The 20,976-nt window shown below is 55.0% G+C and overlaps 7 protein-coding genes and 1 non-coding gene across 8 annotated transcripts; 3 read left to right on the forward strand and 5 right to left on the reverse strand.

Annotated features, from left to right (window-relative positions):
- Window positions 1-14: 14 nt before the first annotated feature.
- F5Z01DRAFT_666223 (uncharacterized protein) lies at window positions 15-2,236 on the forward strand. Its single transcript, XM_046264214.1, has 4 exons — window positions 15-188; window positions 252-506; window positions 558-1,988; window positions 2,043-2,236. The coding sequence occupies exons 1-4, from the start codon at window positions 142-144 to the stop codon at window positions 2,134-2,136; spliced, it is 1,827 nt and encodes a 608-aa protein (XP_046114429.1). The 5' UTR covers window positions 15-141; the 3' UTR covers window positions 2,137-2,236.
- Window positions 2,237-3,978, reverse strand: F5Z01DRAFT_666224 (Aldehyde/histidinol dehydrogenase). Its single transcript, XM_046264215.1, has 2 exons — window positions 3,422-3,978; window positions 2,237-3,365 (listed from the first exon to the last, which is right to left on the reverse strand). The coding sequence occupies exons 1-2, from the start codon at window positions 3,720-3,722 to the stop codon at window positions 2,329-2,331; spliced, it is 1,338 nt and encodes a 445-aa protein (XP_046114430.1). The 5' UTR covers window positions 3,723-3,978; the 3' UTR covers window positions 2,237-2,328.
- A 127-nt stretch (window positions 3,979-4,105) lies between these two features.
- F5Z01DRAFT_666226 (threonine dehydratase catabolic) lies at window positions 4,106-5,824 on the reverse strand. Its single transcript, XM_046264216.1, has 2 exons — window positions 5,316-5,824; window positions 4,106-5,262 (listed from the first exon to the last, which is right to left on the reverse strand). Exons 1-2 carry the CDS (start codon window positions 5,647-5,649, stop codon window positions 4,430-4,432), a joined length of 1,167 nt encoding a protein of 388 aa, XP_046114431.1. The 5' UTR covers window positions 5,650-5,824; the 3' UTR covers window positions 4,106-4,429.
- Window positions 4,123-4,216, forward strand: F5Z01DRAFT_t100. Its single transcript has one exon. It is a non-coding gene; the product is annotated as a tRNA-Asn (tRNA).
- On the reverse strand, window positions 5,825-7,641 carry F5Z01DRAFT_730347 (putative acetohydroxy-acid isomeroreductase). Its single transcript, XM_046266693.1, has 3 exons — window positions 7,317-7,641; window positions 7,235-7,266; window positions 5,825-7,181 (listed from the first exon to the last, which is right to left on the reverse strand). The coding sequence occupies exons 1-3, from the start codon at window positions 7,525-7,527 to the stop codon at window positions 6,207-6,209; spliced, it is 1,218 nt and encodes a 405-aa protein (XP_046114432.1). The 5' UTR covers window positions 7,528-7,641; the 3' UTR covers window positions 5,825-6,206.
- Window positions 7,642-8,763: 1,122 nt separating this feature from the next.
- Window positions 8,764-9,886, reverse strand: F5Z01DRAFT_370949 (ubiquitin-conjugating enzyme/RWD-like protein). Its single transcript, XM_046259341.1, has 4 exons — window positions 9,571-9,886; window positions 9,427-9,520; window positions 9,080-9,369; window positions 8,764-9,025 (listed from the first exon to the last, which is right to left on the reverse strand). The coding sequence occupies exons 1-4, from the start codon at window positions 9,589-9,591 to the stop codon at window positions 8,873-8,875; spliced, it is 558 nt and encodes a 185-aa protein (XP_046114433.1). The 5' UTR covers window positions 9,592-9,886; the 3' UTR covers window positions 8,764-8,872.
- Window positions 9,887-9,915: 29 nt separating this feature from the next.
- Window positions 9,916-13,336, reverse strand: F5Z01DRAFT_666234 (chitin synthase 3a). Its single transcript, XM_046264217.1, has 3 exons — window positions 12,912-13,336; window positions 10,330-12,861; window positions 9,916-10,276 (listed from the first exon to the last, which is right to left on the reverse strand). Exons 1-3 carry the CDS (start codon window positions 12,993-12,995, stop codon window positions 10,139-10,141), a joined length of 2,754 nt encoding a protein of 917 aa, XP_046114434.1. The 5' UTR covers window positions 12,996-13,336; the 3' UTR covers window positions 9,916-10,138.
- Window positions 13,337-16,056: 2,720 nt separating this feature from the next.
- On the forward strand, window positions 16,057-17,940 carry F5Z01DRAFT_371037 (uncharacterized protein). Its single transcript, XM_046259342.1, has 2 exons — window positions 16,057-16,305; window positions 16,357-17,940. Exons 1-2 carry the CDS (start codon window positions 16,251-16,253, stop codon window positions 17,604-17,606), a joined length of 1,305 nt encoding a protein of 434 aa, XP_046114435.1. The 5' UTR covers window positions 16,057-16,250; the 3' UTR covers window positions 17,607-17,940.
- The last annotated feature ends 3,036 nt before the right edge of the window (window positions 17,941-20,976 follow it).

Here is a 20,976-nt window from a genome sequence, read left to right on the forward strand (position 1 = left end):
GCGTCAAGCGTCGACCGTGAATCGCCCCTCCATCTAACTTTGTCCACCGCCTGTCCAAAGCCTTTACTCTGGAAGCCTGATTTTGCTATCATTCCTCTTCCAAACGCCACTGTCAACCTATAACAGGCCGAAGACGTCACCATGAGTGCCGATGCTGCATCAGGGGCGCTATCGCGCGGCGCGTTAGAGTAAGCTCATTGAATCTACACCGCTGGGGCGAACCAAGCGCGGCGACTGACGTTTGACCACAGAATCATCTTCAACGATGCCAGCAAGGCTAGCAAGCTGTTCCCAGTTCCAGTTCTGCAAGTACTACAAGTCAAGCAGATGAACCCTTCCGCGCAAGCGGCTGGCGAGCGTTGGAGGCTTGTGGTCTCCGACGGCCACCACTATGTGCAGAGCATGCTCGCCACGGGCGCGAACAAGGTGATTCACGAAGGCAAGCTTGAGCGAGGTTGTTTGGCGCGCATCAAGCAGTACCAGCCCAATAACCTGAAGGGCAAAAAGTAAGCAGTCACGACACGTTCTGCCATCGTGCCTCGTCTAACAGCTCGAAGCATTCTCGTCATCCTGGACATCGAGGTGTGCGAGGACCTCGGCATTCACGAAAAGATTGGCGAGCCGACAGCCATGGACGCCGCGCCCCAGCCCGCCCCGGCCGCCGACAATGCGATATCTGGCAACGATTTCTACGGCGCAAAGAAGGAAGAGAGCAAGTCCCAGGTCAAGCAGACCATGGCCTCACGACCAGCCGCTACCCATGGAGGGGCGACGATACACCCGATCGAGGGCATTTCCCCATTCACACACAAGTGGACGATCAAGGCCCGAGTCACAGTCAAGTCAGATATCAAAACATGGCACAAGTCAACAGGCGAGGGCAAGCTCTTCAGCGTCAACCTGCTGGACGAGAGTGGCGAGATCAAGGCCACTGGATTCAACGATCAGTGCGACGCCTTCTACGATCTCCTTCAGGAAGGCTCCGTCTACTACATATCCACTCCCTGCCGGGTGCAGCTGGCAAAGAAGCAGTTCAGCAACCTGCCCAACGACTACGAGATTACATTTGAACGCGAGACTGTCATCGAGAAAGCCGATGACCAGTCAAGCGTCCCCCAGATGAAGTTCAACTTTTGCAATATTCAAGCACTGCAAGATGTGGAGAAGGACAACACTGTCGATGTCATTGGTATTCTGAAGGAAGTGGGCGAAGTATCAGAGATCATCTCGAAGAAGGATGGCCGACCGTTCCAGAAGCGAGAGCTCACCCTCGTGGATGATACTGGCTACTCTGTCCGCGTCACAGTCTGGGGCAAGATCGCCAACAATTTCGATGCCCAGCCCGAGTCCGTGGTTGCCTTCAAGGGGACTAAGGTATCCGACTTTGGCGGCAAGAGTCTGAGTCTATTGTCGTCGGGCACCATGTCCCTGGACCCCGACATTCCTGATGCACACAAGCTCAAGGGTTGGTACGACTCGGCCGGCCGGACCAACACCTTTGCATCCCATCAGAATATGGCGAGCATGGGAGGTGCAACTGGTCGCAAGGACGAGATCTTGACGATCCGCAAGGTCAAGGACGACAACCTTGGGCACGACGACGCCGCGTACTTCTCCATCAAGGCCACCATTGTCTTTGCAAAGCAAGAAAGCTTCTCGTACCCTGCTTGTCCGGGACCGAACTGCAACAACAAAAAGGTGACGCCGCTGGGTGACGGCACCTTTCAGTGCGAGAAGTGCAACATTGCGCACGAGAAACCCAACCATCGCTACATCCTCAGCTTAAACGTTGCGGACTTTACCAACCACCAATGGCTGACCTGCTTTGATGAAACGGCCCGCATTGTCATGGGCATGGACGCTAACGAACTGAACGAACTTCGTGAAAACGATTATGTTGCCTTCCAAGAAGTCTTTGATGCGGCCACACTCAAGAAGTTCCACTTCAGGTGTCGGGCCAAGACCGATAATTTTGGCGACACCCCAAAGTATGCACATGTGTTACCAGATCTGCTTCCCTTGGACTGTACTGACTTTTGCAGGGTGCGGTACCAGGTTATGAGTGTGACGCCCATCGACTTCAAAGCCGAGGGCGAGAGGCTGCATGAACTCATCCAGCAGCTTGAGGCCATGTAAAGTATGAAGACGGATGGTGCCGGTGTTGGGGGTCTATGATTCTGGGATGTCATGGTCACACACGACTTGGGGGTTCGGTCGCTTGCATGTAAGAAGACCATGGTTGAGTATGGTATACTATGATACGTCGCTACGTTAAATCTATGCCCAAGACACAAAAACGCCCAAACTTTTGGCCACCACCCCCTGGCCTTACAAAGGCAGCTGCTCGTGCTTCCATGGCTTCTGGCCCTCGCCAGTGCCGTAGCCAGTGGTGGGCTGATAGTCGCCCCTGATCTTGTACTTGTAGATGGTGAGTCCCTCCAGACCGACGGGGCCGCGAGAATGGATCTTGTTTGTGCTGATGCCGACCTCGGTACCGAAACCATAGCGCATGCCGTCGGCCAGACGGGAGGAGGCGTTCCAGTACACGCCGGCCGAGTCGACCTCGTTCATGAAGCGCTCGGCGAGCGCGCTGTCCGAGGTGTAGATGACGTCTGTGTGGTGGCTGCCGTGGGCGTTGATGTGCGAGATGGCCTCGTCCACGCCGGGCACCGTCTTGACGGTGAGGATGAGGGCGAGGTGCTCCGTGTCGTAGTCCTCGGGGGTGGCATCTTGGATGGACTCGGCAGGGATCGAGGAGAGGGCGGCCTTGCTGGCGGGGTCGCAGCGCAGTGTGACACCCTTCTCGACGAGGGCCGCGGCGACACCGGGCAACACCGTGGGCAGCGCCGCATCCTGGACGAGCAGTGTCTCCAGGGCATTGCACGCCGCGGGATAGCTGGTCTTGGAGTCCACAATGGCACCGATGGCCTTGTCCTTGTCGGCAGAGGCCGTCAGGTAGCCGTGGCAGATGCCGTCGGCATGGCCCAGGACGGGGATCTTGGTCGACTCCTTGATGTACCTGACGAGCTCGTTGCCTCCACGGGGGATGACCAGATCAATGTGGCGGTCCTGGCTGAGAAGCTGGGCGATGACGTCGCGTGCGGTGACGAGCTGAATGGCACCGTTGGGGACGGCAGTCTTCTCGAGAGCCGCAGAGATGACCTTTGAGATGGCCACGAACGACTCGGTGGACTCCTTGCCGCCCTTGAGGATGGCCGAGTTGCCCGACTTGATGGCCAAACTGGCAATGTTGGCGATAACCTCGGGGCGGGCCTCGAAGATGATGAGCAGCACGCCAATGGGACAGGTCACACGCTCCATCGTGAGGTCGTCCGCGAGCTTGCTCCTCATCTGGACCTTGCCGACTGGTGTGGGGTTAGTCATGTATCATCCCTCATGAGTGGCCTGCTTTTCAACGTACTGGGGTCTTCCAAGCCACGAACGTCCAGGATGCCCTTGAGCATGTCGTCGAACTTGCCCTTCCGCCCAAGGTCCAGCCTCGACACCAGAGCGTTGCTGAGCGAGCCGTCGGCGGCCGCTTTCCTGGCGAGCTCCAGGTCCTTGGCATTAGCCGCGAGAATGTCGTCCTTGGCCTCCAGGAGGGCGTTGTGAATGGTCTCGAGAGCTGCGTTGCGGTCCTCGACTGACAGGGTGGCCAGAGTGAAAGAGGCCGTCTTGGCGGAGGAGGCAGCCTCCTCGGCGGACGAAGCTGTGAGCGACATGATATGAAGTGATTGAATAGATAAAAGATATCACGGGTTGGAGGAAATAATATGAGTTGAAAAAAAGGTTCTGTCCTGTTGCGTGTTATTCTGCGGCATAAGATTGTCGAGGATGGTGGGGCATGACATGCTGCCCCGCGGTCGCTGGACCGGACGCAGTGTGACGTACTGCCGAGAGATGGGAGAATCTTCGCATGGCAAAACTAGACGGAGAAGACATAGAAGTAGACGACTTCACGTAAGTGATGCCAGTAGGACATAAATATGTCGAAGACGTAGTAGAGAGATGCTCGCGTGGTCTTGTCTCCGTGCTTGATGTTCATTGCTGTAGCTCAGCTACCTATATATATACTAACAAAATGATCTGAGGCATAGCAAATTCGGGAATTCTCGAATAACATCCCCTGTGGCCCAGCTGGCTAAGGCGTCCGACTGTTAAGCATCAATTGCTACACATAATCGGGAGATCCACAGTTCGATCCTGTGCGGGGGAGGTTCTTCTTTTGCCTTTTCGCGGTCTTCCAAGCTAGCTTTTTCCTTTTTTTCTTTTTTCATGTTTTGATTTTTAATTTCATGCCACTAATTCGATTCTCTCTTGACTGGCTGATTATCTGATTGAAAGTGCATCGTGAATCTATGGAATGAAAACCTCGCTTCTACCCCCTATGATGATGTTTCTTAGACCAACCCTCTATACACTATGTCTCTCATCCAAAAAGCCTGCCAATGGCATCAGCACCGACATTGCCTCCTGAAAACACCAGCCCAACGTCCCAGCCGTCCTCACCAGCCTCACGTTCTACCATGGACCGAAAGTCCTCGTCAAAGAGGGCCACGGCCAGGGGCACGCACGCACTCGGCTCCACCACCATCTTGAACCTCTCCAGCACCAGCAGCATGGCGGCCTTGATCTCCTCCTCCGTCACGCTGTAGAATCCATTGACCAGCTTCATTTCGTAGACTACCTTCCAAGGGTACACGCCGAGGTTGGTGCGCAGTCCGTCCGCGATCGTCATGGTCGAGACGCCGGTCACGCGCGTCCCAGACTCGAATCCTCTCTTGGCGTCGTCTGCCCCTTGGAAAGACGGCTCGGCGCCAAAGACCTTGATGCCCGTGCCCTCGCAGCTGAGTGCAACGCCGGACAGCATGCCGCCGCCACCGCAGGGCGCGACGACGGCATCGAGGCCCTTCTTTCCCTTGAAGTCGTGACGGGTGTCCTCCGCCCTGAAGCCGTCCATGGCAGCTCCCTCGCCCTTGGCCATCGTCTCCGCAACCTGCTCCTGCAGCTCGAGGCCCAGAGTTCCCTGTCCTAGTATGATATCAGGATGATCATAGGGGGGCACGAGCCTGGCACCAGTCTCTGTCATGACCTTGTCGGCCACAGCCTCGCGCTCCGCAGCCGTGCTGCCAGAGTCAATCACCTTGGCACCGTAGCCCTTGGTCGCGGCTCTCTTCTGGGGTATCGTGATCTCCGGCATGACGATGTACGCAGGTATCCCGTTCTCCTTGGCGGCCAGTGCGAGAGCCTGGGCGTGATTACCTGGACAGAGGATCAGCATCGCACCCAGCAGCAACGCCAACAGTACGACTGACCTGAGCTATGTGTGCAGACACCTTTTTCCATACCGCCGCTCTCAACCCATTGCTTGTCCTGCTTCAGTCTCGCGATCGCATGAAACGCGCCACGGGCCTTGAAGGCGCCGATCCTTTGCAAGTTCTCGCACTTGAACCATAGCCTCAACTTGGGTTTGGCAGGCGTGCGTCCTTCCCATCTCGTGCCCTCTAGCGAAGTCTGCGGTGTTGAGGCAATGCTGTTGATTGTGCGGTTCATCATGACCGGTGTCCTGTGGACATGTGGCCTGACCACATCGTGGGCTGCCACGACCGACGAGCGTGTCAATGGGAGCGTCGTTGAAATATCCGCCATGTTGAGGGTTCGAGGGGGCTTTTGAGGATGAGAGGCTTTAATGAAACTCTACGGAACCAAACGTATGAAGCAAACCTCGCAACGCAGCTTACAGCGTCTACTTAAAGGCGTAAATAGACTAGACGGCAAAACATCCCGACGACGGTATGACTCGCCACTATTACATGCGCTGGGGCCGCGGCCGGACCCAGTTCCAGAATCCTGACGGGTACCTTTGCCTGAGACCGGGGATACCACGTGACTAGAGTGGCCAGTCTCCGAGTCCAACCGCTCACGAAACTCCAGTCCATGTCGGTCCTCCGGGCCTGCCTGTTGAGGCAATGAGCTTATGAGGGACAGCTAGACTTGGCTGCCGCTGTCGGACGCGAACGCATCTTTTCTGGTCCTGTCGATCACATTTGTATGAACGCATGGCGCAGGAATTGTACATGATTGCAATTTTCATTTTCATCATAGTCGCCTTAGACTCCAAGTGGTATAGCATAGCTCCTTAAGCCAAATCGCAGTATTTGAACAAGCCCAGATCATATCCCTCCCCATGTCCATCGTCACACTGTCTATTTTTGGTTCTCGGGACGCAGAGAGCGGACAGCCTTGCCAGCCCTCCAGATCTCGAGACCGCGGATCTCCTCCATCTCCTTCTCGAACTTCTCGCGGTAATCCTTTTGGCCGTTGTACTCGAGCGAGCGCTTGGTCTCGGTGCCGTCGCGGACGGAAGCGTAGAGGTCGTTGAAGACAGGCTTGAGGGCGTCCTTGAACTTGGGGGTCCAGTCAATGGCACCACGGCGGGCGGTGGTCGAGCAAGCCTCGAACATCCAGTCCATACCGTTGGCTCCAATGAGGGGGTAGAGGGACTGGGTGGCCTCCTCAACGGTCTCGTTGAAAGCCTCGGAGGGGGAGTGACCAGCCTCACGGAGGACCTCGTACTGGGCGAGGAACATGCCGTGGATACCGCCCATCAGGCAGCCACGCTCACCGTACAGGTCGGAGTAGACCTCCTTCTCAAAGGTGGTCTCGTACAGGTAGCCGGAGCCGATGGCGACACCCATGGCGATGGCCTTCTCCTTGGCGTGTCCGGTGACGTCCTGGTACACGGCGAAGGAGGAGTTGATGCCGCGGCCCTCGCGGAAGAGGGTGCGGACGGTGCGGCCTGAGCCCTTGGGGGCGCAGAGGATGACATCAATGTCGGTGGGCACATCGACCTTGGTCACGTCCTTGAAGACGGGCGAGAAACCGTGGGAGAAGTACAGGGTCTTGCCCTTGACGAGCTGGGGCTTGATGGCGGGCCAGGTCTCCGACTGGGCAGCGTCGGAAAGGAGGTTCATGACGATGGTACCGCGGGAGATGGCCTCATCGACATCGAAAAGGTTCTTGCCCTCGACCCAGCCATCCTGCTGGGCGTCCTTCCAGGACTTGCCGTTCTTTCGGACACCGACAATGACGTTGAGGCCGTTGTCGCGGAGGTTGAGACCCTGACCGTGACCCTGCGAGCCGTAGCCGATCAGGGCAAGGGTGTCGTTCTTGAAGTACTCCTGATTAAAAGTTAGATGTGGCGCGCTTGACTCGCTGCGTGGATTTCACTCACCAAAAGCTTCTCCTGAGGCCAGTCGGCACGCTCTGCTGAGCATTAGCAACCGAATTCGACGTCGCAACTCGGGAAATCTTACCATAGACGTCCTCCTTGTGGCCAGCAAAGTCAACGGTCTTGACACCGCGAACCTGCTGCTGGGCAGGGCCAGCAACGGCAGCTGGGCGAGCAGCAGTGCCGGCACGAACCAGGTTGCGGGCAGCAACAAAGGTGCGCTGCTGGACGCGAGGAGCGGCCAGCTGGCGGGCCAATGGCGAGCGAACAGACTTGGAGATGGTGCGAGAGGCCATTGTGACGGGTTGTGAGGGAGATTGGGGATGTTGGAAGAGAGAAAGGGAGGAAGAAGGATGAGGGAAGGCTGCGCTTCTTGACCGAAACAAAGTTGAGGCGGGAATGGCTCGTGGGGTGAGGTAAGCCGACCACCGGACTGGGCAGTGGAGCAGTATTTTCCACTCACTCCAGTCGAGCTCAGGCTACCCCACCAACCGCGAGGCTAGGCTTGCGGCGACCGCAAACTCTCCGCGAACGGAGGCGTGCCTGCCACGAACTTTACCGTAGCTCTGATTGGACGGTGTCCCTAGCCAGCCCCCATAAACTACCTGGAACGGCTAGGAGTGTCTGGAGTTCCAGCTAAGCTCTCAATTGACGTTGAAGGCGTCGAACCCGTGTTGCAGTCTGTGAAATTCGAGCTGGATTCAGCACCTACCAATCGATCACATACGTCGAATGGAGGATGTTTTCGCACTTTCGCTCTTACGTGAGTCTTGTTGAGCTCCTGCCGTCGCTGTCCGGAACGGCGCAGTAAGTTACACGGGAAGAGGGAATCCTCCCTGTGATTGGATGGACGGGCACCTGAGCTGGGGCAGGGGCAAGGTGCCTACAGGCGTCCCTCCGGACTTTTCACTTTCTCCCCGTGAGGCCCCGCAGCAGCCTCGACTGAGCATTGATGCCCAGACCGGAGCTTCGAGGCTTTCCACGGAAGATAGCCCCGTGTTGCGGGTTATAGCAGGCGACGACATCGGAGTGACTCAATTGTAGGAACATTGGTTTATTGATAGTGTTGTTTCGGAGGTTTGCAAAGCTGCGCTCGGCGCGGTCCTGAGCGGTAACTTGGCCCAGCGAGGAAATCCTGATTGTTCTGGTCCACACCCGCGACGTTAGGGCAGATAGCTTAGCCTACCCTACGCTACATAGTTCATAAAAACGCCAACAGCAACTCAGGAAACATCCAGATCCTAGGTGCAATGGTTGGCTTGTCATGCCCCCGATTCAGAGCCTTGATCCTCTCACTTGAGCTGGACATCACGAAAGGCAAATCCCCCAACTCTCTCTCCACGTTTACTGCGGCAGGTTCTTACCGCACACATAACCCCAAAGTACTGAGCTTGCGCTTGAACCGATGCACGAGAATATGTTAAGAACAAGATGAATTCATGATATTCGCCGCGGGACGAACCCATGCGCTCTGGAATAGATGCCCAATATGCTGCAGCTTCATTCCGAAACTGGTGCCATATGCCCAAATCGTGTGCTCGTAAAGCCCTCCCAGTTCTGTACGTCCATGGACGCGAGCTGGCGAAGTCGTTAACTCCCAAGTATGATCTACGCTTCTCTCCTCCCCCTCGCATACAAATTTTAGGACAAGACCCGATCGTATGCGATGCCCTTGACGGAACTACCGGCCATGGCACTCCTCACGTTCCGTCGGAACCCGTCCCTGTTATTTCTCAAGTCCTCGGCCGCTTCCTTGTTCAGCGGATCGGAAGCATTCGGTTCTAGGAAGAGGAACTGTCCTCGCTGTCAGCTTGATACATCTCTTTGTGGCCTCCCGTAGCGGCTCACCTGCATGCCCACAATGACCGCGTTCAGGTTCAGGACGGGCTTCCAGTCTTCGCGCAGAATGTTCAGGCACACCTTGCCCTCCAGGTCGATGTTGGGGTGGTAGATCTTCTCGCGGCATCGCACTTTGGGCGGGTCGTGGGGGAAGTTCTGGTTGATGTTGAAGTCGAATGTGAAGCGCCCGCCTTTGTACATTCCCTCGTCCGGCTCGATCATGAGGACAAAGTTGAGAATATCGTCGGGGTCGGGAAAGTCGGTCTTCATGGTATCACCGAGAGACAGCTCCGAGAGATCTGGTACGCTTGTAAGACACCGTCCTGACGAACCGCACGTGGGCCAGCCGACTATACCTTTTTGCACGCGCAGTTGAGCGGCTGTGATCTTCTTCTTCTTGCCCCCGCTGGCATGACCTTCGGCGTTTTCGGCATCCTTCTGCTCCTTTTTCTGTAGAAAGTATTAGCTAGTCGCCGTCTGGAGTCTTCGGAGATCCTGACCATCGACCAGATCTTCAACATTGTGATGGCGGGGTGCCACGCGGGGCGGCGCAGGCTTCGTAGGGCGGCGTGGCTGTAGGGGGCAGGATGCGAATGATGACAACCAGACTGAGCCGCTATCGGGATATCCAAGCTGTTCGTGTATGGGTGAAGAAAGTCGGTCTCCAGCCGCTCTCTAGGCCGTTTGCTACCTCGAGTGGTCAGGTAAGCCGTTCTACGGGAGACTGGAGCTGAGCTGATGGACGATAAGATAAGATAAGGCCCAAATGCCGCCGAGGATCTTCCATCCAGTTCCGCTGCGTGCCCAGGAGAAGAGAATGAATAACGACAGTCGCATCAAACAAGCGTCAAAGACCACTATATAATGTATTGATTGAAATATCTCACTGCCATTCCGCGGCCTGCAGTTTCTCAAAGTCGTACATTCAACACCCGAATAGAAACATTACAAAGTCGAGGTACATGAGAAAAGGCCGAATATCCTGCAGATCTGTACACCGCGACACCCCGAGCAGGGGGTGTCTTTTGCCTCCCAAATGCATGCTCCTTTCCATACCAAATGACCAGTTTACCTGCGCGCGAAGCAGCACATGAGACCAGTCTTACCCAAGAACCAAAGGAAACCGATGAAACGGATGAGTGACAGCACGGCGGTCGAGTACAACAGGAATTTGAAGTAGGCGGCGGTGCGGTCCGAGGTGCTCTCCTGTTTCCGTGGTTAGTTACCGTGTGCGCGGTGCTCCGGAATAGGTTACTTACTCCGATGCCCATCGAGTCGAAGTTGTCGCTGGTGATGATGATCGCCAGCAGAATGTTGGAGAACAGCCAGGTGACGACCAGACCTGTTCGGAAGGACTTGTATGAGTCCTCGACGTCGGCCTTCTCAACCTCCTCGACCTCCTTGAAGGGAGCCAGGGCACGCCTGACGGTCTGCTCGAACTGACTGTCAATGTCCTCTTGCTCCTTCTCGATTTCCTCCACCACCTTCTCGTCCTTCTCGCCCTTGGTCACGGTAGCGGCAGGCAGGGCCTCGGCCTTGTCAGAGCCCTTGGTACCCCAGGACACATCGTGCCAGTTGTTGAAGGCGTAAATCATGAGAATGTTGATGTACGTCGACATGAGAACCATGTACTGGGGGAACGAGTGGAACATGTGCCAAGGGTCGAGGTACATGAACGAGGCGATGAAGTTGAGGCCGTAGATTGTGATGAGCGCAATGATGATGACACCGGCAGCGCCTGAGCCCGAGAAGAAACTGCGCACAAAGTCCTCGCCAGAGTCCAATGAGATCTGTTCACCAATGGGCTTCTTGACGAAAGCGTTGACGACCAGGTAGAAGGAAAGGATGATGACGTAGAGCTGGACGATTCCGAAGACTATGAAGGAGCCAATGTACGCGAAGCGCGAACCCTTGGGGCGGTTACCCAAGGCGAGGATGAATTGCAGGATGACGAACGCCAGGTACAGGTACTTGAGGAATGCGTTGAAATAGGGCGTCGCGGTATCACCAAACGGCCAACCGTGGTTTTCGCTGCTGCTGGATGAGGGGATCGTTGGGTTGCCGACCAGGTCCATGATGACAGTGGTGGTGAGATAGTAAGACGCAAGCGAGAACCAGGCGAAGAGCGTGTTGAGGAAGCTGTAGACCAGCTGAATGTGAAGGAAGAACATGCGAACCAGGTTGTGACCGCTCTTGTACATGCGTCCAAAGTGCATCAGCGAGTACAGAGTAGCGGCAAACGAACCGTTCAGCCAACGACGACGCTGACTGATGAACTCGGCAGCACCCTCAGGCACATCCGTTTCACCCTTTGCGGCCTTGATATAGCTCAGGTGCCACTTCTGGCCAGCTTTGGCGACAAGCTCGCAACACAAGATTCGATCTTCGGCCAAGAACATGTTCTTCTTGAAGATGTTCATACCGTCGATACCCTTCTTACCGAGTACCTTGGACAAGGTGTGATCACCGTGGAAGTATTGCTCGAGGGGGCGTCCCATAATAGCGCGGAAGCGATATGCTGAGAAAGCACCAGGCAACACAGAGACGTAACCGAAAGAACTCTCCAGCGGCTTGTCGAGAATATTGGAAATCTTGTACTCGAAGTTCTGGATAGCTACCAGAGGGTTAAGCAGCTTTTTGCCGTTCTTTCCGAGCATAGCATGGATTTCACCGCAAGCACCGCCGAGATCCTTGTCGTTGTAGAAGCCCTCCCACAACGCGAGCAAGGAGCGAGGGCTGGGCTTGGTACCGGCATCTAACAGCAGGCAGACTTCAGGGTTCAAGATACGGCCAAACGCGTTGAAAAGCCAGCGATGAGAGTTGATCTTCTTGGTGTTCTTCTGCTTCAAGCAGAAGATGAACTGGACAGGGGGCAAGTTGTTGGGGCCGTCATCCGTCGGCCGGATCAGTTGCTGGTTGGGCGTCACCGAAAGCTGACTGGTGTACTCGAAGATGTGGGCGGCAGTCTCCTTGCCATCGACACTCTTCTTGATCACGCCATCTTGGTAGATACCAATGGTGGCCAGAACGTCCATGGCGTTCTTGTCGGCCTTGTCAATACCATCGAAGACGAGGCACACAACAATCTTCTGCCAGGCAGGGCCACCCTTGTTCCAGAAGGTCGACTTCTTGAGGTTCACAATGTCGCGGATATTCTGCATCACACCGTGCAGGGTTCTGGCCAGCAGGACCTTGTCCTCGTTGTAGTAGGTGATGGCGATGAGCAGCTCGGTGTGTCGGTTGTACATGCGAGGGCGCAAATCATAACCGTTCTTGAGGGTGAAGTCGTTCGGGTCACACGTAGCGGCTGTGTAGCGCATCTTCAAGAATTCCTCGTTGCCGCTCTCGACATCGCGGTATTGGGGTTGCACCGCATTCTTGATAGCACTCGGCACCGGGTAGTCGATGCTCAGGACGGAGCCCTGAACAAGCTTGATCTTTCTGGTGTTGAAACGCTTCAGACCACCGCGCGAGCCCATCTGGTTGGGCTGCTGTTGTCGCTGCATCCAGCTGTCTTCGTCGTCATCGTCGACTGTAGACATGGGACGAGGGGTGTTCCAGCCGCTGGGGTCCATGCCATACTGGCCGTAGCCATTGTCAGCGTAGCCTTGTCCCTGCTGCGGCATCTGAGCAGCGTTGGGCGCGTACGACTCGGTGAGACTGTAAGCCGAGACAGGCCGATCAGGAGGTGTCGCGGCACCTAGACGGTCCTGGTCGTATCCGTGGACTGGAGGCTCGTGGAGAAGGTAGCGGCCAGCGTCTTCCTCTTGCTCCTGCGGAGGAAGGTGATACTGGACTCGTTAGCCATTTGTTCAAGACGCAGGATTGCGTTGGAGCATACAGTGCTGCCGGTTGGCATGTCCTGCATTGGGTGGCCGCCTGCACCGCCATATTCATGGCCTTGCCCCTGGCCGTTGTACGCCATGGTACGACGCTATCGTGTTCAATACACTCCGAATTGCCTTTGTCGTAGAGTACCTGAGCGAACGGTCGCGGACCTGGTGCAAAGTCAAATGGCGAGCTCTACACCTGGGACCTAGGAACGCGTAAAGGTTGTAGTACTAGGGCGTCGGACCCAAGCCAATGATTCGTGCGAAGACCAAAAGCAAACAAGTGCACCGAATCGAGGAAGGCGATGTCACGGCGATAATGATCCCCTACAGGAGATGAGCAGGATGATGAAGGAGGGAAAGAGAATTTGGGGATCACCGTCTCGAAATGTTTTCCCAGCTGTTTCAGCGAGGGCATCCGTAAGGGGTCCACGCTGTGACCTGCTAGTGGCTGGGGCCGCTGGCTGCCATCCAGTCGCCAACAGCGCTGGCTAAGTCTGACGCTAACGCTGGCTGAGCCACCGGTCAACCCCTGAACTCTCACTTTCTCGCTCCATGTCCAGTCCAGTCCACTCCATGCTCAGGCTCACTTTTCCTTCGTCCAAGGCTGCCTGCCAGCCTGCACAGAAGCCACAGGCAGATACGGTTGGCATGGTTGCTTCGTATTTCGACGACCTTGATAATGATCTGCACTACGAAAAACCCTTTTGTCCTCAAGCTACGAATTATCAGGACCTCGTGTGGCCCTCACAGAAGCCGTCAAATAATAAGATCGAGTGGGTCTGATTAGGCCAACTCGGTAGTATTAACGCCAGTTGCAGCTCCTCGAGACAGAGGTGGAGCTCATCTCTGTTGGCAAGCATGAATAGCTTTGCAAGACAGCATCAGCGTAGGGGCATTGATGACGACCATGTTCACGTCGACCTGTCTGCTGACATCCTGATCGTGGCGCCGGCAAGTTCTGCAAAGGCACGCAGTCAGCTTGCAGGCAGTTTGATGGCTGATGACTGATGACAGGGATCTTGAGCTTTCACGATCATTGTTCGCTTAGCTCCTGTGTCCAGTTGAGCTACTTGGTGGACAATGCTCGACAAGCTGGGCTGCGTATCTTCTTTACTGTTGGTGTTTTCGTTGGCCCTCGGGCGGAGGCCTGAATGAGTGCTCTTTGTGGCTGCCAGCTACGGTTGCCAAAAATAGAACTTCGGGATGAGGCGAGATCTGGGGCTGGCAGTGTCGAGCTATACATGAGGCGGTGCAGGAGCAAATATCCACCTCGATATCCCGAAAAACCACATTTCGAATGATCTCTGGTCGCATGGCTATAATTAGTGAAGGAGCTCTCCTGCCACAATTAGTAGGCTGCCATCTTCAACGTGTAATTATATGTGGTGTCAAGTAGTGATTGGGAGAAAAGCGTTATTTGGGTACTAGTACCTGTGCTGCGTGCAGGACGACGTACTTGTTGCTGTGGGATAGCTCAAATGTGTACATCCTTGGTGCTGCTTAACCTTGAGCACGTACGGCACTGTTGTGTCGTACAAGACACCAGCGGAAGACGGCATGATCTGTTTGGAATTGAGTGCGCGCAAAGCCCTTTGACCTTCACCAATCCGAGGTCAGGCGGGAAAGGTAGAGGCGGCGACTCGACTCACTAATCTGCGTTCCAGAGTTCAAACTTCAAACGGGAAGCTCAGGCCAAACTGAAGCATTCTGCGGGCGATCTCCCTCGGCGATCTCGAGTGTCGTTCAGAGCTCTGCGGTGCGTTACGGGCTGACTTGACTGACTACGTAGACACTGCTCCCGCGCCGCCAGTTCGAGACATGTTCAACGAGCATGACTGGAATGGAGGCAACAATCCCGACGCGAGGGCGTTTTCACAACCACCAAGATCTTGTCCGCGTCGAGGCGCGACAGATGAGACGTTCGATGGTATTTACAGTAAACACCCGGGCCATACTCCGTACATAGGGCTATTAGTTGGGGCCTTGCTTGGATGCCAGGACGCGCGTTCGGACACACCGCTCGAATCGGGCAAGTTTACAGCGTTCACTCCGATCATCTAGAAGATTGTGCAGCTCTTCGATCACAATCAACTGCACTGGTAGCTTTCATGAGAGTGCATGAGGTTCTTCGTCCTCGTAGTACCATCAATCTTTTATTCCGTACGGAGGACATTAGCTACCAGGTATTACCACCACCTGTATCCGTATTGTGTGTGTGAGTGTGCGCAGTGCAGGTGGCTTGTGTCGAACGCTGATTTGACGCTGGTGCAAATTAACCCCCCGCATCAGGAAGGAACGTTAACGCGTCAGATCCAGCCACTTCGACGCCGTTCGCTTGCGCGATTTGCAAGAAAGAATTGCATGTTCGCACTCAAGAAACAGCACGAGAAGATTTCTTGCGGCGTCGTCTCTGGCCTCAAACTGACGAGTGGCATTAATTTGGGGGCAACTCACCCCGTCTCGTCGACTCGAAGCTTTTGAATGGGGGACCCGCGAAAAGGGGCAACCGTCCCACAGCGCTACAGTGCGCTAGGCTTGCCTCGTAGTATTGACACGGCTTGCTGCAGGCTGTTCCTGGCGCTGCCGTCAGCAAGAACCCACCTATTGTTACTCTCTCTGGTCTAGCGAGGCGACCAACAGCACCCAAACGCAAGCTCACTGGTCCGACGAGTTGAACTGCTTACTGTGTCAGAAGAGAAACATACTGTGCTCTGCTTGCCCTGATTCGCTAGCCTTGATTCGCTTTAGCGGGCGCGTTCCCCTGTCATCTAAGAGAGGATCCAGACTCCAGTCCTCCTCCACCACCCTCTTTCTGCGCGGGATCCAGCAGCTGCCGGCTGCGCTCCTCCGCCAGTCCTTTCACACCCAACCACGTCCCCTGTTTCTGTCTCTGTCCCTCTTCCGCGTTGATTCTGTCTCTCCTCGCTGCTGGGTGCCGCTCCTCCACTCTCATCTTCATCCAACCTCCATCGACAACGACTTCCGCAACCCCATCATCGCCTTTCGTCGCATCATCAATACCCTCGACAATTGCCCTGGCTGGTTATGTCGTCTGCTTCAATGATCTAAGATCGCATTCTTATCTATCCTTTTTGTTTGAGCTAGTCTCCATTACACTCGTTTCTCATTCGACAAAACACCACTCTTTCTATCTCTACGACGCCGCACTATCGCTTTGAAACGAGCGTCTCCGATCATCAAAGACCTACCAGATATCGCTATTGCTGGGTGCTCCCAGACTCGAAGCCCAAGACGAGCGTTAAGCCTGGCCAACCTCAGAGAACACCCCACATCAATCGACACATCCCACTGCCGCGGCCATTCACGCCAAGTCTCTGTCGCGCACGATGGAAAGCCACCGGGGTTTTGTGTATACTAGGGACTTGATAGAGCTTGATGCAGGTGGGTTATGTCTTCGAACTTGACCGGGGACTTTGATGCTAATTCGGGCAGTCATGAAACTCATCCCTCGCGCAGGTGAATGTGTCAAGTGCGATGCCACCTCGACCCTAGAATGTCCCAACTGTTCCGAGGGCACAGAGTGCCAATTCACGATCCCTTCCGACTGCACGGAATGCTCACAGGCGCTATGCGTAGCATCAAGCGCTGCGCCCAGCAACAGCAACAGCAACAACTCGGATAACAGCTCCGGAGGTCCAAACATTGGGGCAATCGTGGGAGGCGTTCTTGGAGGTGTCGTTCTCATCACAGTCCTAACCTACCTGGCTTGGAGATACCTCATCAAGCCCCGTAGGGCTGAGGACATTGCTCGCCATTCGCAATATCACGGAAGCACTGCCCCGCAAGATTCAGAAAAGGACAACCAGTCCAGACTTACCCGCCGCTCATCGACGCACACCGTTCACTCTATTGCGTCCACGGTGTTGACTCGAGCCTCAAACATCATTCAAATCGCATACATTCCCGGAGTCACGAACCGAGCGAACCCTGCCTCCTCGGGCGTCCTTGTCCCTCCCGTCCCACCGATCCCTATGCAGCACTCTGCAAACACCGGCGATAGCGGCAACAACGATCAGCACTTCTTTGTGCCGGGTGACCTCCGCGACTCGACATACTCTGGTCTGTCTGGCTACTCGGACCGTACATCCTATGCTACACGCACATCCTACGCTCCTCGCTCGAGCATCGCCTCCACAATTTACGGCAAGCAGGCTCAGGTGATGACTCCGGCGTCGACAGGCCTGCGTGCGAAGCCAACCATGGTCAGTGTCAAGTCCATGGGAACCAGCGGCAGCGGCGGAAGCACACCTCCAGTGCCCAACATCGATTTCGAAAAGTTCGGCAACGGGAGGCCAAAGAGTGGTGCGAGCACGTTCAGTGTGGGCTCCACGTTCTTGAACACTGCCACCCAGACCCGCGCCCAGGTCGTCAAGGTCGGAGGTCTCAAGAAGGTCGAGATTCCTGCCAAGTCCGATGCATCGAGTCGAGCGACTTCCACATCTGAAGGCAAAGGGGCCGGATCTGAGGCCTCCACGCCTGCTGTTACACCTCCTACGCTGTCCATCAATGACTCGCCTTTCGTCGACCCTCCAGAGGAGGTGAGCACTCCTGAACCCAAAGCCAATGCACCCAAGCTGGGAGCTGTCATGGAGGACGACGAGGATAGGCCCAACCGTGACTCGAAACCTCCGTCGATAGAACGAGGCAGCAGCCCCTTTGGCGACGAGCACGCCACCAAGTGAAGGACGGACCTCGCGCGTTTTGAATACTTTTTTGCACTTCGTGTCTTCTATAGACAGCCAAGCCTATTGAGGTCAAGCATGTTATTCTTCAAACTTATCTCTGGGAATCTTTTATCATTTTTTGACATGCGCTCGGCGTCTTTGGCAGACTTGCCGATTGGATCGGAATGATGGACTGTGATGTTTGGATAGCAGCTATACTTTACTCCCCTTCTTGAATAGAGACGACTGACCGATCTTTGCCGCCCTCACATCTGCATGTGTGTATCTCAGCCAACACGAAACGTACAGCATGCTCGGACTGGGAACCCCGTCACGGGACTGAAAGCTCTAAGTTCATATTGTCTCATGTCGACTATGCCACTACCGCTTACGGCATAGAAGACTAGGTATGCTCCTTATGACTTTGGCTTGAGTTGTAAACGTGCGATATGCTAACCACTCGAGTATCTCCATCACCTGAAGACATGCTTCACTTTCGATGACACCGCCTGAGAAACAGCGGCTGAAAGGCTGTTAGGATCGGGGAATGCATTGGGGTCTTACAATCCTTCGGACATCCTCTATTGCCTCACGTTGTTCAACTTGGTCTTCTATTGTCTCCCTACGATCCTAACATCCAAGGACGTCCGTCTTTGACCATCTACTTGACATTCACACTTGCACGAGATGTTTCTGCGCCTTCCTTCCGACGATTCATGTATGATGTTGCGATGCGGAAATTCCCTCGCAGTAATTCCTGGAGTGTTCAAGTAAGGGAGAGAGTGCCGTGTTGGGCACATGCTTTTCAGTGCAGCAGATTTACGGGAGTTTCTGCTCGTAGGAAATCAAAGGGAAAAGCGCAATGCCAGGGAGATGTTGATCTCATGCCCAGAACAAGTCTGTCTGCTTCATGGCTCGGGCTCATCTTGACATCACATACACCATAGTACTTTCAATGTTGGCTGTATAGCCACGGACAGCTGCGCGGTCCTTGCAACAGCATGTCCCACTCATTGAAGCCACGTCAGTAAGGTATCCATTTGATTTTGTGACTGTCGATACCGTTGCTCAGACATGACAGGCTGACAGCTGCGAGCCACTCTTGGCCGCCTGTGACCTAATTAATCCTTCAGACTCGCGAGGCTGCGAGGACACTGCGAGGAAGGGGTTGAGGTCGGCATTGGAGATACACCGACATTCTTATCTGTATATCAGTTTATGTTCATGGGCCTGCACACTATGCAACTTACCTTGCTGAGAAGTGCTTGCCTCAAGGGCTTCGAGAGACCAGGCCCGATGTCACCTACTTGGCTGCCTCTCGAAGCACAATGAGCAGCTGATGATAGTGAAAAGGCTCTTTCAGAAGTGCCACAGCCCGCTGCATGCGTAGCACTTCATTGGACTCGTGCGTACTCCGTACCCAAGCCAGTCTTACGAAAGTTCTAATCGAAGTAACGAGGTCCGCTTCCACAAGCCTCAAGGCGCCAGCAACATCCGTCCCGCCAGCATGGCCACCCATGCTCTGCGAGGCAGCAAGTTCCGCCCCTGGTCTCCAGCCATCAATCACCATGTATGACAGGACGCGGAAGTGCACCACCGCTTGAGTACCGCTGGCGCATGAGAAAAGCATGGGACACCCGTTGGATGCCGATGAAGACCTTGCCGCGATGGCGCCCCTCACCGGCTCGCGCACATTTCCCGGTCCAGGGATGTCGTCGGGGGTCTTAAAGTTCGAAAATCCTTGACAGGGTTCCCAGAAATCCACCAGGATGGTCGGTCCCTCTCCAAAGAGAACGCTCGCGAACCCCGTGAGCGGATTTTTCTGCAGGAGGTTGGAGCGCGGAAATTGGGCATCAAGGCTGTCCATCAGATATCACAAAAAGGCAGAACAAAAGTCCTGCTTGCAGAGCTGGCGTGATCGCTTTGACAGGACCACAAGGCAGACTAAGAACCGACAGCGACGCAATGACCACCCGCCGTTGACCACGCCCATGGCGCCGGGAGACGCGCAAGCGGCGAAAACGTGGTTTAACCCCGTCTCAAGGGAACACTGACAAGCCCAGCCAGTTTCTGCAGGAAGAACCGCATGTGTCTGGAGAGAAGGCCTGCGAACTTGCCGTCGACGCGAGAGGGGTAAGTGAGTACGTACAGAATACCTTGTTAATCAGATGGCACGTTGGTATCGATACGGCAAGCGTGGGAGAAGACTGGAGGCTGGCATAAGTATGTGTCCCCATGCGGAAAGCATAGCGTCGGCTGTCATTTTGAACGAGGAGCCACAGCGGTCCTTTTCCTCTTGCCGCACGTCTTCTCTTAGATAAGTAGGTAGGCCCTTTTGAAAGAGAAGAGTCGAGGGCTGAGACGGCAGGGGCCTCGGGGGTTGGAGATGATCGGCTTCCTCCTCCTCCTCCTCAGCCGGTACAGTACCTGTTGATTGGCACTCTCCAGCGTGCCCCAATCAGTTCCTCCACGGCACGACATGGCGCAACCACCGGTCAATGCCACAAGCAACGCCGGTTCTTTGGAAAAATCGGCAGCGAGACTGGCGACACTAGGGCGCGGGTAAGATAGGGCATCCCAGCCCACGACCACCGCAAGCTTATCGAACCCCTCAGCCGTAGCACCAACGCTAGCCCCCGAGTCGGTGATGGTGCGCGCTCATTGTAGAGCCCCGGCCATCCTGATAAAGAAAGCAGAATAGTACGAGGAACATTGTCGTGCAAGAGGGGGAGACACAGTGTTGGCCTTTGATGAATGGTCGCTATTCGGGTGTGTATATGGTAATCCACATGGGTACATACAAACATTTATTTCCATACTTCCACATCGTCTGAAATGCTCATGAAGACATTGGGGGGAAGGGATGAGGGTAAGGTCTTGTGTTATAAAATCGCACCAAGAAGACTTGACAGCCGGCCTGCCCTGATCGCGAGCCAGGGGCCGCTGATGACAGCCGTTGCGTATTCAAGATGCTAAATAATGTGGTCATGTCTTTAATTCATTAGTGCAACAAATCCATGCCCCGAGATATCATATTCAGTCGCCGAAATAGTGACGCATCGATCCTCCCGAGTCCGGCAAGCAGCAAATTGGCATGAAATGGCCGATAATATGTGCTCAGCGACCGCGCTCGATGTGCAAGATTCGGAATAGGTTAAAGTGAGGCCCATCCAAGTATGATATGTCCAGGCAGTGCCTATGCGAATTTATCGGCCAAAGGTGACAGTAGGGAGCTTTGCGCGTCGAAATCTCGGCGAGGTAGAAGGGGGGGGGGGGGGGGGGGGGGGTTTTTTTTTTTTTTTTTTTGGGTTTTTTTTTTTTTTTGTTTGTTTAAAAATAAGGGAGTAAATATTATAAACCGCCAAAAATTGATTTTTTTACAAAAGCC

The sequence above is a fragment of the Emericellopsis atlantica genome (genome assembly GCF_019669845.1).
Source record: "Emericellopsis atlantica unplaced genomic scaffold F5Z01scaffold_36, whole genome shotgun sequence".
Classification (NCBI taxonomy): Eukaryota; Fungi; Ascomycota; class Sordariomycetes; order Hypocreales; family Bionectriaceae; genus Emericellopsis; species Emericellopsis atlantica.